Source organism: Chionomys nivalis, chromosome 9 (assembly GCF_950005125.1).
Source record: "Chionomys nivalis chromosome 9, mChiNiv1.1, whole genome shotgun sequence".
NCBI lineage: Eukaryota > Metazoa > Chordata > Mammalia > Rodentia > Cricetidae > Chionomys > Chionomys nivalis.
In genome coordinates this window covers 42,739,610-42,755,348 of record NC_080094.1, presented here as the reverse complement: position 1 = coordinate 42,755,348, position 15,739 = coordinate 42,739,610, and the positions used below count along the sequence as shown (strand labels likewise).

Sequence of the window (15,739 nt, the reverse complement as noted above, 5' to 3'; positions counted from 1 at the left end):
GAACGAGACAAACCAGCCAAAGCGATTTCTGAGCTCGGTGCCTAGACAGAATCAGTGCTCACTAATTTACTAAGCACGGCTTGGCAAGGCAACCTACGCTGAAGTTTGGGTGTCACTTCTGCTATGAAGCCCTCTGTTCAGAGGTCCACCTGGTCTCCATTTGGACTCCAGGCCTAGAGCAGCAAGTGATGGCTAGTCTAAACCGCCGGGGGGCGCTGTCGTCTCCCAGTAACGGGTTACATCCTGCGCGGGCACACGCGTAGGACGCAAGCGCCCATTGCTTCGTTTTGCTCCCTTATCCCGCCCCCTCCCTGTCTTGTCCAATGAACTCCTTCATCTTCGCCTCGCACCCACCCTCTTCCTTCCCGATGCCCCGCCCCCTAGCGTCTAGGCTCCCGGGCCGAGATGGCGGCGGTGCGCGTGCGCGCTGGCTCACAGCTTCCCGGGAGGAGGAGCGAGCGGCCTCTAGGGAGGCAGCGGCTCCGCTCTCCGGGCAAGGGCGGCGGCGGCGGTGCTGGGCGGGGCCGGGCTCGGGGCTAGCGGCGCGGCTGCAGGAACTGTGCGAGGCATTGCGGAGCTGCGAGGCGCTCGGGCCCGCGGAGAGGCCGTGCGCGCTGAGTCGACCTCCGCGGCCACCGCGCTGCTCGTCCTGGGTGACGTCGCGCCTTGGTCCCCAGCATGACTGAGCTACGGCAGAGGACTGTCCGCGAGGACGCACCGCCGGAGGACAAGGTAGAGGCGTCGTTGAGTGCGGGGAGGGGGGGCGCCGGCAGTCTCGTCCTCTGACCTTTGTAGAGGTCCTCGGCACCGGGCCTGGGCTGCGCAGAGGGTCGGGGGGCGTCCTTCGCTCGTGGGGTAGCCGTCCGCGGGCGCGGGGAGTAGCGCGTGAGCCCTGGGGTGGGGGGCGGTGGGGCCCACGCTTTTCCTAGGCCTTCCCGGTGTGGAGACTGGACACCCCACAGACCTTGCCTGGGGCCGGGTGAGTACGATGTAGGCTTACCGCTCGCTTTAAAAATGCTGTCTTTAACTGGGGAGTGGGGGAGACTCAGGCCATAGCATTTGTTCCCTGGGAGATTAAAACCCTATTTTGAATATGATTAAAACATTAAATCTGTTGGGGTCTATCGGGGAGGCGTCTTGATTCACGCGATGTGCTGTCCAGTTAATGAGCAGGTGTGTGCTCCCAATGGTGGGTTTGTTTACTGCGCCAAGTGTGGGCATTGATGGGGTAAAGGAGGAAGGTAAGGAGGAGGCCATTTTGGCAGGGACACAACCAATGTGGGGAGCGTTCCTTTGAAAGTGCAAGGTTTGTGTGGAGAAGTTGGGAAAGGTGGAGAGTGCTTATGTTACTGTAGCCGTTGTGTGGCCTTGCGCTTCTCAGCTTAGCAGTGGTCAGGATCGGTGATGTGTAGAAGAGACTGAGGGGTCCTGGACCAGAATGATGGAGATGCTTTCTTAGGCCCACAAGCTGATACGGAAATAAGGGTTCTTCTGACGGTTTCTAGCCTGTCTTCGATATTGCAGCATCTGCCGCGTTTCCTCTGATTAATAGTTGACAGGGTTTTATATCTTTTTGTTTGTTCGAGATAGGCTTTCTTGGTGTTTGTAGTCCCCTGGCTGGTATGGAACTCGCTCAGTAGATGATACTGGGCTTGAACCTAGAGATCCTGCCTTCCGAGTGCTGGAATGAAAGGTGTGGACCATCATGCCCGGCTTAGTATCACCTCCCCTTTCCGTTTTTTTTTTTTTCTTTTTTTTTACATCAAGCCTACATTTTTCCTCTGAACTTTTGTTTGGTTTTAGACAGAATCTCTCCATGAAGCCCTGCTTGCTGGCTTGGACGTCATCCATCTCTGCCTACCTGTGCTAGAGTTAAAGGCATGAACCATCCAGCCAGCTTGTACCTTTTGACTGTGTTTAAAGTGGTTAGAGAGGACATCAGGAAGGAAATAGGCATAAGCTTTAGTGACAGTACACCAACAGTAATTTTACCAGGAAGAATGTTCCAGATGAAAGATAAAGGCCGTCAATAACTTTGTTACTACTGTAGACAGTGGTCAGCAGAGGAGAGCTCTATCCCTTTGGAGAAAGTTTAGGGCTGAGGTCCAGATTTCCGAGTGTCTTGCAAAGACAGAATTTACAAATCTCTAATCCTCCCCCTTGAGTATGGTAGATTGGCCCTGGATCCCCGTTGGTGAGTTTGAAGGCTACACTGTGAGCCCCTATCTAGTTAGTGGGGGTTCTGGACCCAGGAGGTGGGAGAAGAAAGAAGGCCTAGATAAAACGTCTGTGACGTTAGCGGGTGAAGCAGTTTCTACACTCACTGCCCAGCTTTTTGGCTCCATTCCCCAAGCATTATTGAGTTCTTCCATTCACATCCATATTTTACATAGAGAGGGTCTGAGGAGCTGTCCAGCCTTAGTAATTACAAGTGCTTTTAAAGCGCGTGTGTCATGGAGGAGGCTTGTGGTTGTGAGGTCTGCTAGGTGTATGCTCCCTAAAATATAGCAGTTATGCATTCTGTTCAAAAGATTGTTGTAGGCAATTAGCTCATGCAGGGTAATGATTGTTTATTATATCTAAATCATAATGGGATTTTTTTTAATAAAATAAAAATATATAAAAATTATTTTAATAGAATAAAATGGGATTTTAAAAATAAAAAAAGTATTTCTAATAAAAAGTACATTAGGAAACATTTAAAGATACATTATTTTCTTTTGATGAATAATATATGTAGTGAATTTTTTTTTTTTTTTTTTTTTTTTTTTTTTTTTTGGTTTTTCGAGACAGGGTTTCTCTGTGGCTTTGGAGCCTGTCCTGGAACTAGCTCTTGTAGACCAGGCTGGTCTCGAACTCACAGAGATCCGCCTACCTCTGCCTCCCAAGTGCTGGGATTAAAGGCGTGCGCCACCACCGCCCGGCAATTTTTTTTTTTTTGAGACAGAGTTTCTCTTTGTAACAGGATGTCCTGGAACTTGCTTTGTAGACCAGACTGATCTTGAACTCACAGAAATCCACCTGTCTTTGCCTCTGGAGTGCTGGGATTAGAGGCATGCACCACCACTCCCTGGCTTAAAAAAAATTAAAAAGATTTGTTTTTATTTATGTTTCTGTGCCTTTTTAAGGAAACGAATTGTGGAATTTGAACTCTGTTACTTCATATTTCAAGAATCCAAAGAACAGTCAGTTTTCAGGTCAGTTTTTTAAGGGGTAATCTTGAAAGATTCCTCTAAACACTGCAGTTGCTAAACTGTGTTTGCAAATCTGTCTTGTTAATAGACAATCACCACTATCAAAATAATCTGGAGAATGTGTTTATAAAGGTCAGGAGGTATTTTGGTATATTTAGCATCCTAGAATGGAATTCTCAAAGCAAATTGCTAATAAAGGAAATGTTCTCTGGGATCTAGAGTCCCAAAGCAGTTGCCAAACTAAGACCCCTAGAAGTTAGCTTTAGCAGAGTCTGTGCTGCCTGGTCATGTTTTCTCAGCATAGTTTAGGAAGCAAAAGGATGAAACCTGGACCAAAATACTGAAAACGATTGGTTTGTCATTTCAGGAGATTGTTGTTATAGACTTAAATGGAAGGCTCTGGGTTTTCGCTCTACTTAGATGCTGAAATGGTGTGAAAATTACAGCTTTAGTTGTTTCAAAGTTCCATTCTAGATGGATGAAGTTAGTATAGATAGGCAGCAAGTTATTTATTGATCTACCTGTCTATCTATTGATTTATTTTGAAACTGGGTCTTGTGCTCCCTACTGGTACACAGGCCGGCTTCAGGCTTGCTTGTGTGTAGCTCAGGCTGGTCTTGAATTGGAAGCCCTTCTGTCTCTGTCTTCCTGGGGCTGGTATTATAGGTGGTATGCCTCACCTGACTAGAAAGGAGAATTCAAATTTTAGCTGTAGACAATCTACTTTGTGCCTGGGCTCCGCCACTTTACCACTTCTATAAGTCAGTTCATCAAGCCCTAAACTATAGATGGTGAAGTTGCATGGGCTTCTTCCAGTCATTTGGCTGGGTTCAGTGTATACACGGAGTATACACTAAGACAGTATGGTGCATTGTAAGAACATGTCAGCTACTGTGACTGCTGGTTAAAGTAGATTTTTAAAGGATTTAAATTAGTATTATTTTTTGTTTTGCCATGTGTTTAAACCTTCAAGTTATGTTTAGAATAATGCTTGGCCTTCTGTGACCTGTTTTGAGTTTATTTCCTTGAACTTTTCAGTGCTCAGATGACACATTTTAATTGTAGAAAGAACACTAGGTGTTAGCATGTGCAGTCTTTGTCTCCTTGGTACCAGGAAAGTGGATCCCAGGGCTTCAAACGTATTAAGCAAGTGCTCTACCACTGAGCCATAGCTTCAGCCCTCGTGTTACTTTTACTTTCTCTGTCATTATGTTGACTAGGCTGGCTTTGAAGTTGAGTTCCTTCTGCTTCAGCACCCTGAGAATAGGCAGGCGACAGGCTTGTGCCTCCTGGTCTGGGTTGTAGTTATCTTCTTCCATAGCATTAGCTATGATAAACTTCAAGACTCTCCTGAATAATTAAAAATGTTTTTTTGGTAGATTTTGAGACTAGACTACTGAAATTTTATTTTAAGATCTGTAACTAGGTTTTCAGAAGCAGAATTACGTTATTTTTATTTTTATAATTAAAAAAGATTATTTTAAACGTGTCAGTGTTTTTGCATGAATGTATGTTTATGTACTACATGTGTGCCCACGGAGTCAGAAGAGGGCATCAGATCCCCTGGAACTGGAATTATTGATGATTGTGAGCAACCATGTGGGCACTAGGAACTGAACCCTGGTCCTCTGGAAGAGCAACCAGTGCTGTTAACTACTGAACCATCCCTGTGTGAGACGTGCATTGGCAACTGTGGAGGTCAGAGGATAACTTGCAGGAACAGGCTCTTTCCTTCCGCTTCTTGGACCCTGGAGATTGCACTCAGGTTGTTGGGTTGGCAGTAAACATCTTTACCCATTGAGCCATCTTGCTGGTATTTATGTTGGTAAAACAATATTGTTTTATTTTAAAGACTCAGTTACTTCCCCATTTATGACTGCTGGAAATGACTTTTCCCACAAAACTGATCTTATTAAAAAAACTGTGTCGTGCATTTGTATATATTTTTTCTTCTTTCTTTCTTTTTTTTTTTTTTTGGTTTTCGAGACGGGGTTTCTCTGTAGCTTTGGAGCCTGTTCTGGAACTTTGCTCTGTAGACCAAGCTGGTCTCGCGTTTGTATATTTTTTAAAGTAACTTAGCTATTAGATGTAGATGGGTTGATAGTGTGAAGTCATTTAACTTTTTTCTCTCATACTGCATAATGCTGCCTTTAAGGATATAGAATCAATGCATTAATTTACAGTCTTTAGGAGTTCCTATACTGATGAGTTTTGGTTTGGAAAAAAAAAAGCCTAAATTTTATCTGTTTTTTTTTTTTAATTCCTTTATGTGTTTTGGGAGAGTCTCACTATATAGTCCTGGCTGCCCCAGAACTCAATGTGAAGGCCAGGATGACCTTCAATTCAAAGATCCTCTGCCTCCTGAGTGCTGGGATTAAAGGGATGTGCCACCACTTGAGGCCTAATTTTCTTATGTAGTTATAAATAAAAGATTGCAAAATCATCTTTTAAAATGTAAAATATAGGGGGCTGGAGAGATGGCTCAGCGGTTAAGAGCACTGACTGCTCTTCCAGAGGACCTGGGTTCAATTCCCAGCACTCACATGGCAGCTCACAACTGTCTGAAAATGCAGTTCCACAAGATCTGACACCTTCACACCAATGCATATAAAAATAAAGTTAGATAAATCATTAAAAAATAGTTTAAAAAAACCAAAAAAAAACCAAAAAACGTAAAATATAAAAGCAAGTGAGGTTTTAATGCGTGTGTGAGTGTGGGGGTGAGAAAACTTTTTTTTTTTTTTTTAAATTTTTATTTATTTATTATGTGTACAATATTCTGTCTGTATGTATGCCTGCAGGCCAGAAGAGGGCACCAGACCCCATTATAGATGGTTGTCAGCAACCATGTGGTTGTTGGGAACTGAACTCAGGACCTTTGGAAGAGTAGGCAATGCTCTTAACCTCTGAGCCATCTCTCCAGCCCCTGAGAACTTTTTTTTTTAAAGAAAAAATACTGCATTCCCTCAATGTCTAGTGGTTATTAGGATTTACACTTTCACCTCTCTTTCCTGGGTTCTATTCCTGGTCAGGAAAGCCTCTCCAGGCTGGGTGGTGGTGGTGGCACAGGCCTTTAATTCCCAACACTGGGGAGGCAGAGGCAGACAGATCTCTGTGAGTTTGAGGCCAACCTGGTCTACACAGTGAGTTCCAGGACAGCCAGGGCTTTTACATAGAGAAACCCTGTCTGGAGAAACAAAACAAAAGAAGAATAAACAAACAATAACGAGGAGAGAGAGAGAGAGAGAGGCGCAATTCTCAGTTATTGGTTCTGATTTATATATTTTGAAATCCAGCCCCGAGAGTAGCCACTGGGGCATCTTTGAGTGGAGCTCCTGTTTGGCTTAGCCACCACAGAACTCCATTCAGGGCAGTGTGAGACTTAGAGCAAGTGCTGTCCAGGCATGGCTAAGCAGCAGGACTGTGTGGTCTAGCACCGTCAGTCATCAGTGTCAGCAGGTCCCAGAACATCCTCTCTTCAGTCAGCTGTGGCCTTGCACATGCTAGGTAGATTGTCTACCAACTGACCTGCCTGTATCACAGACTCTGTACCTATTTGATGTCCACTGATTTTTTTTTTTTTCCTGATTTAAACAATTGTTTTTGTTTTGGGTTGTGCATGGGGTTAAACCCAGGCCATAATGGTTGCTACTTCAAATATTCTATATTGCTAGTCCTTAAAAAAATTAAAAATTATTGTGTGTGTGTGTATTCTATACCCCTAGCCCTGAAAAAAATTTCTGTGTGTGTATGTGTGTGTAGGTTGGGGGAAAGTTTTGTGAATCAGTGCTCTCCTTCCACTTCTCTTTGTGTTTGAACTCAGGTCACCGTCTCTCAGGTCAAGCCCTCAGTGTTTTGAGACAAGATCTCATGGAATTCAAGCTAGCCCTGAACCCTTGATCATTCTGCTTTTGCTTCTTGAGTGCTGAGATTATGGGCATGTGCCACTGTCCCCAGCTGAAAAACTCAAACTGAATCTCTGTCATACATTTCACAGTACAAATAATCATTCTTTGGATTGTTTGAAAGCATCTTGTCCATGTGTCTAGTTTTCATAATTGCTTGCATTTTGGGGTTGTGTAGCTTGAGCAGACCCCTTCATAGAGCTTGTTTACCTGCTTCTGTGCTCTGACAGCGCTAGTCCTCCACTGGCGCAAGAGGCTGTGGGGTTAGAAAAGTCCAGCCACTCCTCCAGTTTGGAAGGACTTGGCTCTTGACAATTAAGTTTGCCAGAGTCTTGTTAAATGAATACTGATTTGTTCCTGGCGTTAAGCAGAGTTTCTGCTTTCCAAGTCTTGCTCTGTAGTAGCTGTGTGTGGGGAAGTGGTTACACCCCACCCCCACCCTCAATTAGCCACCTTCTTTGTGCCTGTCGCTGATCTTTGACCTCGTGTTTATCCAACAGTAGGGATGGCATTGGATCCACAGAGTGACCTCAAAAAGTTAAATTTTATCGTGTTATTTTAAGTGACAGTGCGTGCTGGGTCAGGATTTGAGGGAAGGGTTACTGTGAGGCTCCTTCCTCCTGCCTGTTTCCCCAGAGACACACCCCCTTCCATGGTAAGCTGTAAGCTCCTGAGGCTGGCATCTGTGGAAAGACCATGCTCTGTCTTGCCAAGATCAGATGTCCTTTTGATTTGGTGCCCGTGGCATCAACCTCTTTGCAATAGGGTCTCTCCAGAGTCATCCTGAGCGTTCCTGAAGACTTGATTGAGAATTTGAAAGTCTTTGGGTCCTGGGATCCACGGATTGTTTTTGAATCTTTGATATGGAGAGATGCCTGTCATGGACTCTTTCCCACCCCCACTAGTGACTCAGAGCTGTGTCTTCCCCATCTTGTGTCCTAATTAGTCTTGTGGTTTCACACACACACATACACACACGCACGCTCGCATGCACGTACATGCACGCACGCACACACACTAAATTATTCTAAGTTATTAGAAAGGAATCTGTTAGTCTTGTGTATCTCTTCTGCTCCTCTGCCCAGTGTAGGACTCAGGCTCTAACCAAGTGTTTCCTGGATTTCATGCGGCCCTGGCACATTTCCAGTAGTTTAGGACTTGAAGCTTTTACCTTTGTAAACTCTCTCCCACTGAGTCTCGCCTAGCTCTTCAGGATGGGCTCTCAATGCCTGCTGTTGTAGTCCAGCTGTGCTCTGCATCTTCTAGGCCTTCTGCAGTTACCCTGTGAATTATGGAACAAAGGCATAGACTCCTTTCTGTCTCCCTGGTGCCTTCTCCTGCTGGGCGCCTCTGCGTCGTTGATCTTGGTCCTTGGTTCCAACCTCTGAAGTATCTTTTGTTGTCTTCTGCCACTTTGTCTTGTTTAAATCCCATTTTCTCACTGGAAATGATCCAGGCCTATACTGTAGAAAGAAACAAATGAATGTGCACATGTCAGAATAAAATCTGTCTGTGAACCCGTGAGAGACCCAAACATGGTTCAGCCCCTGTGCAGGTAGCTGTGAGTAACCAGCAGCCATGAGTAATTTGACAGCTTTCCCCTTTGTGCTGATGGAAGCCAGTGCCCTTAAGGTTCTTTGTAAACAGTGTTTCAAATGTATTCATGGTTATGAAGAAACAGATGAAGATAAAGATACTTACTGTAGAAGCACCAAAAAGAATGACAGAAATTAATTAATTCTTAATTCTGCTGCTTAGGTACCACTGTTAATATTTTGATATATTATGTCATTTCATTTTGAACATTTTATACATTCTTGCATTCTGTGCATACAGCTGCTTTATGATCCATGGTTTCCCCATTTTTCTAAAAATAGGATTTGAATATTGGTTTTAGCTCAGTATTTTTTTTTAAAGATTTAGTTAACTTGTTTATTTTTGTGTGCGGGTGCTTTGCCTGCATGTATATATCTGAGTACCATATGTGTGATTGATGCCTGCAGAGGCCCATAGTGGGTGTCAGTTTCCTTGGAACTGGAGTTACAGAAGGCTGTGAGCTATTATGTCAACTCTGGGAACTGGACCTGAGTCCTCTGGAAGAGCAGCCAGTGCTCGTAACCACTGAGGCATCTCTTGAGCTCATTAGCATCCTTAAAAATATTTTTTATTATATTTATTTATTTGTGTGTATGTGGTACAGGTCAGTTTATGAAACTTGAACTTGTTTCTTTTTTCCTTTCTTTTTGTGTGGGTTCTGGAGACTTAATTTTGGCCACTAGGCTTGGTGACTGGCGCCATCCCTTTATGAGCTATCTTGCTGGCCCTCACTATTGTTTTTTTTTTTTTTTTTCTAGACAGGGTTTCTCTGTAGCTTTGGATCCTATCCTGGAACTAGCTCTTGTAGACCAGGCTGGCCTCGAACTCACAGAGATCCGCCTGCCTCTGCCTCCCGAGTGCTGGGATTAAAGGCGTGCGCCACCATCGCCCATGTTTTTTTTTTTAACTCAAAAAGATTATTATTTTTATGTGTATGTACCTAAAGAAATTAGTGTAGGAATTTGCAGAAGCCAGAAGAGGGTGTTGGATGCCCTGAAACTGGAGTTATAGGAGGCTATGAGCTGCTGTATAGGTGCTAGGAGCCACACTCGGTCTTCTAGAGCAGGAAGTGCTCCGACCACTTGACCATTTCTCCAGCCCCAGCACCCATCATTTTAATAGCAATAGGCCATTGTGTTGTGTGCTGAGCCTTAGTCTATTAAACTAGTTAATTTAAATTGTTTTTAAATATTTGGCTATTGTAAGTCACGATGTATGAGAGCTGTGGTTAAAAAAAATACAGCACTAAACTCTTATTCATGCATGATCTCCATGGCAGATTCTTATGTTTAGAATTACTGACCCAGAGAAGGATATCCATTGTTTAAGCCTTTGATAAAATTGATGCATTTCCTTCTACAGGAAGTTCGTAGTTTCCACAATGTGTTTGTAATCTTTCCTTCACTTGCTTCTTGATTTTCAAGGGAAGTATTTTAGCCTGGAAAGGACAGTGCAGACTTGGGTTGGCTTGCCTGGTTTCTACTGCAGTGCTGTACCAATTTGCCATCTGAACAATGGACTGGGAATGGTGGCTTATTAATTGTTCTGAGGCACTTTCCATCTCCACATGAAACATACTTTCGAACAAGCTACTCCAGAGAAATTTTTACCTGACTCTGGGTACATAGGTGAATAAAGTAGATATACAAATCAAACATTTAACCAAGTTCTTAAGTTTATTTTAGGGACAGGGACATTCCTAATAGCTTAACCATCAATTTGCTAGCTACCTGAGCATGAGGAACTGAGTTTGGTACCCAGAACCCATCCAAACAAGCTAGACATAGTGGCACATCTTATAATCTAGAGCTATGGAGGCAGACAGATGACTCTGGAGCCAGCCAGCCTAGCTTACTCATCAAGTTCCAGGCTTACGACAGACCTGTCTCAAAAACAAAGCAAATGACTCCTTAGTAATGACACTTGAAGTTGACCTCTGGCCTTCACATATGTATATACACATGTATAAACATATACAAGCCACCACACGAACACATGTGTACATGCATGCACATACAAATTTTATTTATTTTTTTTGCAATTATGTATGGGGTTGAGCAATGGTGTCTATATGATCATAGGATCACTTGTTGAAATCAGTTCTTTCCTTCCATCATGTGGTTTTCAGGGACTCAAACTCACACTGTCAGACTTGGTAGCAACACCTTTATCACTGAGCCACCTCCTCAGTTCCAGTAGTTTTCTTTTTTCTTTCTTTTTTTTTTTTGGTTTTTTTCGAGACAGGGTTTCTCTGTGGTTTTGGAGCCTGTCCTGGAACTAGCTCTCGTAGACCAGGCTGGTCTCGAACTCACAGAGATCCCCCTGCCTCTGCCTCCCCAGTAGTTTTCTTTAAAATTTTTATACATATAATTTTTGTTCATTAAACACAAAAGCACATGTATCTGAGTTGGATGCTCTTTTTTCTTGAGCTATATATTTTTCTCCATTCCCTTCTTTTTTTTTTTTTTTTTTCGAGACAGGGTTTCTCTGTGGTTTTGGAGCCTGTCCTGGAACTAGCTCTTGTAGACCAGGCTGGTCTCGAACTCACAGAGATCCACCTGTCTCTGCCTCCCGAGTGCTGGGATTAAAGGCGTGCACCACCACCGCCCGGCTCTCCATTCCCTTCTTTCCTCCCCCTCCCCTTCTGCCTTATCCTGCGATCCCCAAACTCTCAATTTACTCAGGAAATCTTGTCTTTTTCTACTTCCCATGTAGATTAGATCCATGTAGGTCTCTCTTAGGGTCCTCATTGTTGTCTAGGTTCTCTGAGATTGAATTGTAGACTGTTTTTTCTTTGCTCTATGTCTAAAAGCCACTTAATGAGTGAGCACATTTGATATTTGTCTTTCTGGGTCTGGGTTACCTCACTTAGTATGATGTTTTCTAGATCCATCCATTTGCCTGCTCCCCTCTCTGCCTCTCCCCTCCATCCTTCAATCCTCCCCCAAGGTCCCCATGCTCCCAATTTACTCAGGAGATCTTGTCTTTTTCTACTTTCTACTTCCCATGTAGATTAGATCTATGTAAATCTCTCTTAGTGTCTGCATTGTTGTCTAAGTTCTCTGGGATTGTGATTTGTAGGCTGGCTTTCTTTGCTTTATGTTTAAAAACCACCTATGAGTGAGTACATGTGATAATTGTCTTTCTGTGTCTGGGTTACCTCACTCAAAATAATGTTTTCTAGCTCCATCCATTTTCCTGCAAAATTCAAGCTTTTGTTATTTTTTTCTGCTGTGTAGTACTCCATTGTGTAAATGTACCACATTTTCCTTTCTTCGGTCGAGGGGCATTTAGGTTGTTTCCAGGTTCTGGCTATGACAAACAAAGCTGCTATGAACATAGTTGAGCACATGTCCTTGTGGCACAATTGAGCATCCTTTGGATATATACCCAAAAGTGGTATTGCTGGGTCTTGAGGAAGGTTGTTTCCTAATTTTCTGAGAAATCGCCACACTCACATCCAAAGGGGTTGTACCAGCTTGCATTCCCACCAGCAATGCAAAAGTGTTCTCTTTTCCCCACAACCTCTCCAGCATAAGTTGTCATCAGTGTTTTTGATCTTGGCCATTCTTACAGGTGTAAGATGGAATCTCAGAGTTGTTTTGATTTGCATTTCTCTGATGACTGAGGATGCACACAGGGGGGCTGGAGAGATGGCTCAGCGGTTAAGAGCATTGCCTGCTCTTTCAAAGGTCCTGAGTTCAAAGCCCAGCAACCACATGGTGGCTCACAACCATCTGTAATGGGGTCTGGTGCCCTCTTCTGGCCTGAAGACATACACACAGACAGAATATTGTATACATAATAAATAAATATATATATTAAAAAAAAAAGAAAATGCACACAGGCATACCCACAGGCCAATCTGATGGAGGCATTTTCTCTTCTCCCCTCCCTCCTTCCCTCCTTCCCTCCCTCCCTCCCTCTCTCCCTCTCTCCCTCTCTCCCTCCTTCCCTCCCTTCCTCCCTCCCGAGTTCTTTTGTGTAGTCCTGGCCATCCTGGAACTAGTTCTGTAGAGCAGGCTGACCTGGAGCTCACAGGGATCCTCTGCTCCTTGAGTGTTGGGATTGATTAAAGGCGTGTACCACCACTGCCTGGCAAGGGGGCATTTTCTTGATTGAGATTCCCTCTTCCAAAAATGACCTAGCTTGTGTCAAGTTGACCTAACACTAGTTAGCACATTGGACCAAATAGTTGAGTAGGGAAAGTTTGTTGTTATAGGAAGTGGCAAAGGAGTGATAGAGTATTAAGGACTGGGGAACGATATAGATCTGTGGTCAGGCCCTGGGTTCAATCTCCATTATTTCCAAAACAATAATGGAGCGGTTTCAGCCTGGATTGAATTAATGGAATGAGATAGTAATTGTGCTCTCATAGAGGTAGCCAGATATATTCTGTAGCTTCTGATGGAGGAGTGTTCTTAGAAAAGTCCTACTTGCCAGTGATCAGAGCTTTTTGTTGTAAAGACTAATTGACAGGATATTGAAGGACAGAAGAACACGCTGTAAAGCCCAGCTGGACTAATGGCCTGGGTGCTTCTGTAAATACATGCTCAGAAATGTATTGCTTCCCCCATGAAATCAGGAACAAGACAAGGTTGTCCACTCTCTCCATATCTATTCAGTATAGTTCTTGAGGTTCTAGCTAGAGCAATAAGACACCAAAAGGAGATCAAGGGGATACAGATTGGAAAAGAAGAAGTCAGACTCTCACTGTTTGCTATGATATGATAGTTTACATAAGTGATCCCAAAAATTCCACCAAAGAACTTCGACAACTCACTTTCAGTAATATCGCAGGATACAAGATTAACTCCAAAAAATCAGCGCCTAGAGTTCTTGAGGCTTGCATACTGTGGAAGCAGAGCATCCTGGGGCAGTGTGAAATGAGGACCACAGAGCCCCAGCCTCCTCTGTCAAACTCTCAGGACCCTCCAGCCATTTCCATACCATCTTCCCCTGCTTTTGTGGATGTCACTGTCCACATCTCCACTGGGTGGCATCTCCTGCCATCTTCTCAGCAGATGGTCTCAGGTTTGCCTCTTAGATTTCTGCAGCTGCTGTGTGTGTGTTGGACTCACAGGCCTGGCTTTCTTGCATACTCAGTCATGGACTCCTTTCAGATGGCTGGACCCAGTATCAGGAGGTTGAGGTTGAGTTGGTGCTAAATCAGCTGTGAAGATTAACAACTGCTTGGGCAGTGAGAACCAGGCTGGGATTTAGGGAGGCGTCAGTGAGGAGGGTGGTGTGAAGCAGAGGAAATTGGCCTGTCAGTGTTTTACTTTAGTGCTGAAGTACCAGGTAAACATGTGTTAACGCTTCATTAACACACCAAGTATTTTACTTAAAAGTGCTTAGGTGTTAAGAAATAAATAAAATCAAGCAGTTCAAATATTCAGTGTTTGGATATACCACAGAATAGTAATTAAAAACCCAAGTTGATAAAAATGTAATTTTGCACATTAATTATTCTTCCTGGGTAGGTTAGTAGGTAAAATTTAATGTTATTTCCAATTAAAATTTACCAAAATGTCTCACATTAACTGAGTTTATTAAATATAAATTCAAAACATAGAATTAAATGAAATGCCCTCTTAAGATATACTTCAGTGGTGACATTGACTTTGGTATTTTTCTTCACTCCAGGGGGAGGGAATGGTGGGACCATTAAACCGCCACTCTTCCTCTTAGCCTGACATTGTTCCGGGCTCCCCAGTTGTGTGGTAACTTTGAGGACATTGAGGCCCGTGCTGACTGGCCTTTAGTTGCTAGTAATCTGGTTTATGTCTCTGAGACAGGATTTCCCATTTGACTATCACTGATGCTCTTTAGTTTCATATCCTTTTTAGAAAGTCCTTGAACCCTATTGAGAGTTTGTCTTCAAACAGAACCTTTGCCTTATTGGTTGTTTTTCTTCTGAGGATTATTCAGGGAAGTAGGCTTCTAAAGGAGTACATTTGGTACAGGTGAGCCTCACAGTGAATAGGGGCAGCGGGAAAAGCTGTTCTTCAGCGTGTATCATGCAAGGGTGTAGTGTGGTGCTGGAGGTCACAGCCAGGGCCTAGCACATGCTATCTGAGTGCTCTTCCGCTGAACTATACCCTCAAACCCAAGATTTTCATTGTTAAAAGGGTGTCTTCTGTCTACCCTGTCGCCCTTGTTGGCCCAAAACTAGGGTTTTCATCATGTGTCCGCTTCCGTGAACGTGTGATTTGGGAATAAAAGTTTCACAAAACAATACTTCGCTGGCTGCCCTGAAACTCTCTCTGTAGACCAGGCTGGCTTCGAACTCAGAGATCTGCCTGCCTCTGCCTCCTGAGTGCTGTGATAAAAGGTGTCACCATGTCCCTGCTACAAAACAGTAATCTGTCTGTGAACATGTCAAAGTTTGCTGCTCTTTGATTTTATCATATCTACTCTTTCTGTAAATCCTTGTTGAACTTTAACAGACGTGCAGAAATGTCCACTCACGGTAATTTCACAGCGACTTTTCATAAATTAAGCCCATACCTTTAGCCGCATCAGATCAGACAGAACATTCCCAGTCTTTGGGGGTAAGGGGGCTCCTGTGTAATGTCTTCTGTTCACTCACCTCTTTCCTGGAAGCCACCTGCCTTCTGGCACGTGTGTATATGTGGCTAGTTGTGACCCACTAAATTAATTCACGACCTAGTGAGTCTCAACGTGCTACTTGAAAAAAAATTAATATTTTATCTAATTATTCTTGAAATAGGAATTTTCTTTTTTGTAGATGAAAAAGATGAAGTCCAAGATGACTTGATTTCTCCCAGGATCATGGCTTGTGCTCGTTGTCTTGTTCCCATGTCGTCTTCTTCCTGAGATGAAGAGTGTCTTGTTTAGAAGGTCAGTTGTAGCTGTTTTGCTTTATGCTCAGCCTGTCCCTCTTAATGTGCTTACAGAATGGATGTTCATTAGGAAGACAGTTTTCGTGAGTTGCCGATATTAGCACTCTGAGCATGAGTCAGATCCATGTGCGTGTTGTTTTGGAAGCTTTCTTGACATCTGTCCTCTGGTCTCAGGATA

At 43.7% G+C, this 15,739-nt stretch overlaps 1 protein-coding gene across 1 annotated transcript in view; it reads left to right on the top strand.

Moving 5' to 3' along the window:
* The first annotated feature begins 445 nt into the window (after nt 1-445).
* Cds2 (CDP-diacylglycerol synthase 2) overlaps nt 446-15,739 on the top strand; it is a 46,493-nt gene continuing 31,199 nt past the window's right edge. Inside the window, exon 1 of the mRNA XM_057780921.1 lies at nt 446-732. Coding sequence (XP_057636904.1) covers nt 679-732 — 54 coding nt within the window. The 5' untranslated portion in view covers nt 446-678. The remainder of the gene's footprint in view (nt 733-15,739) is intronic.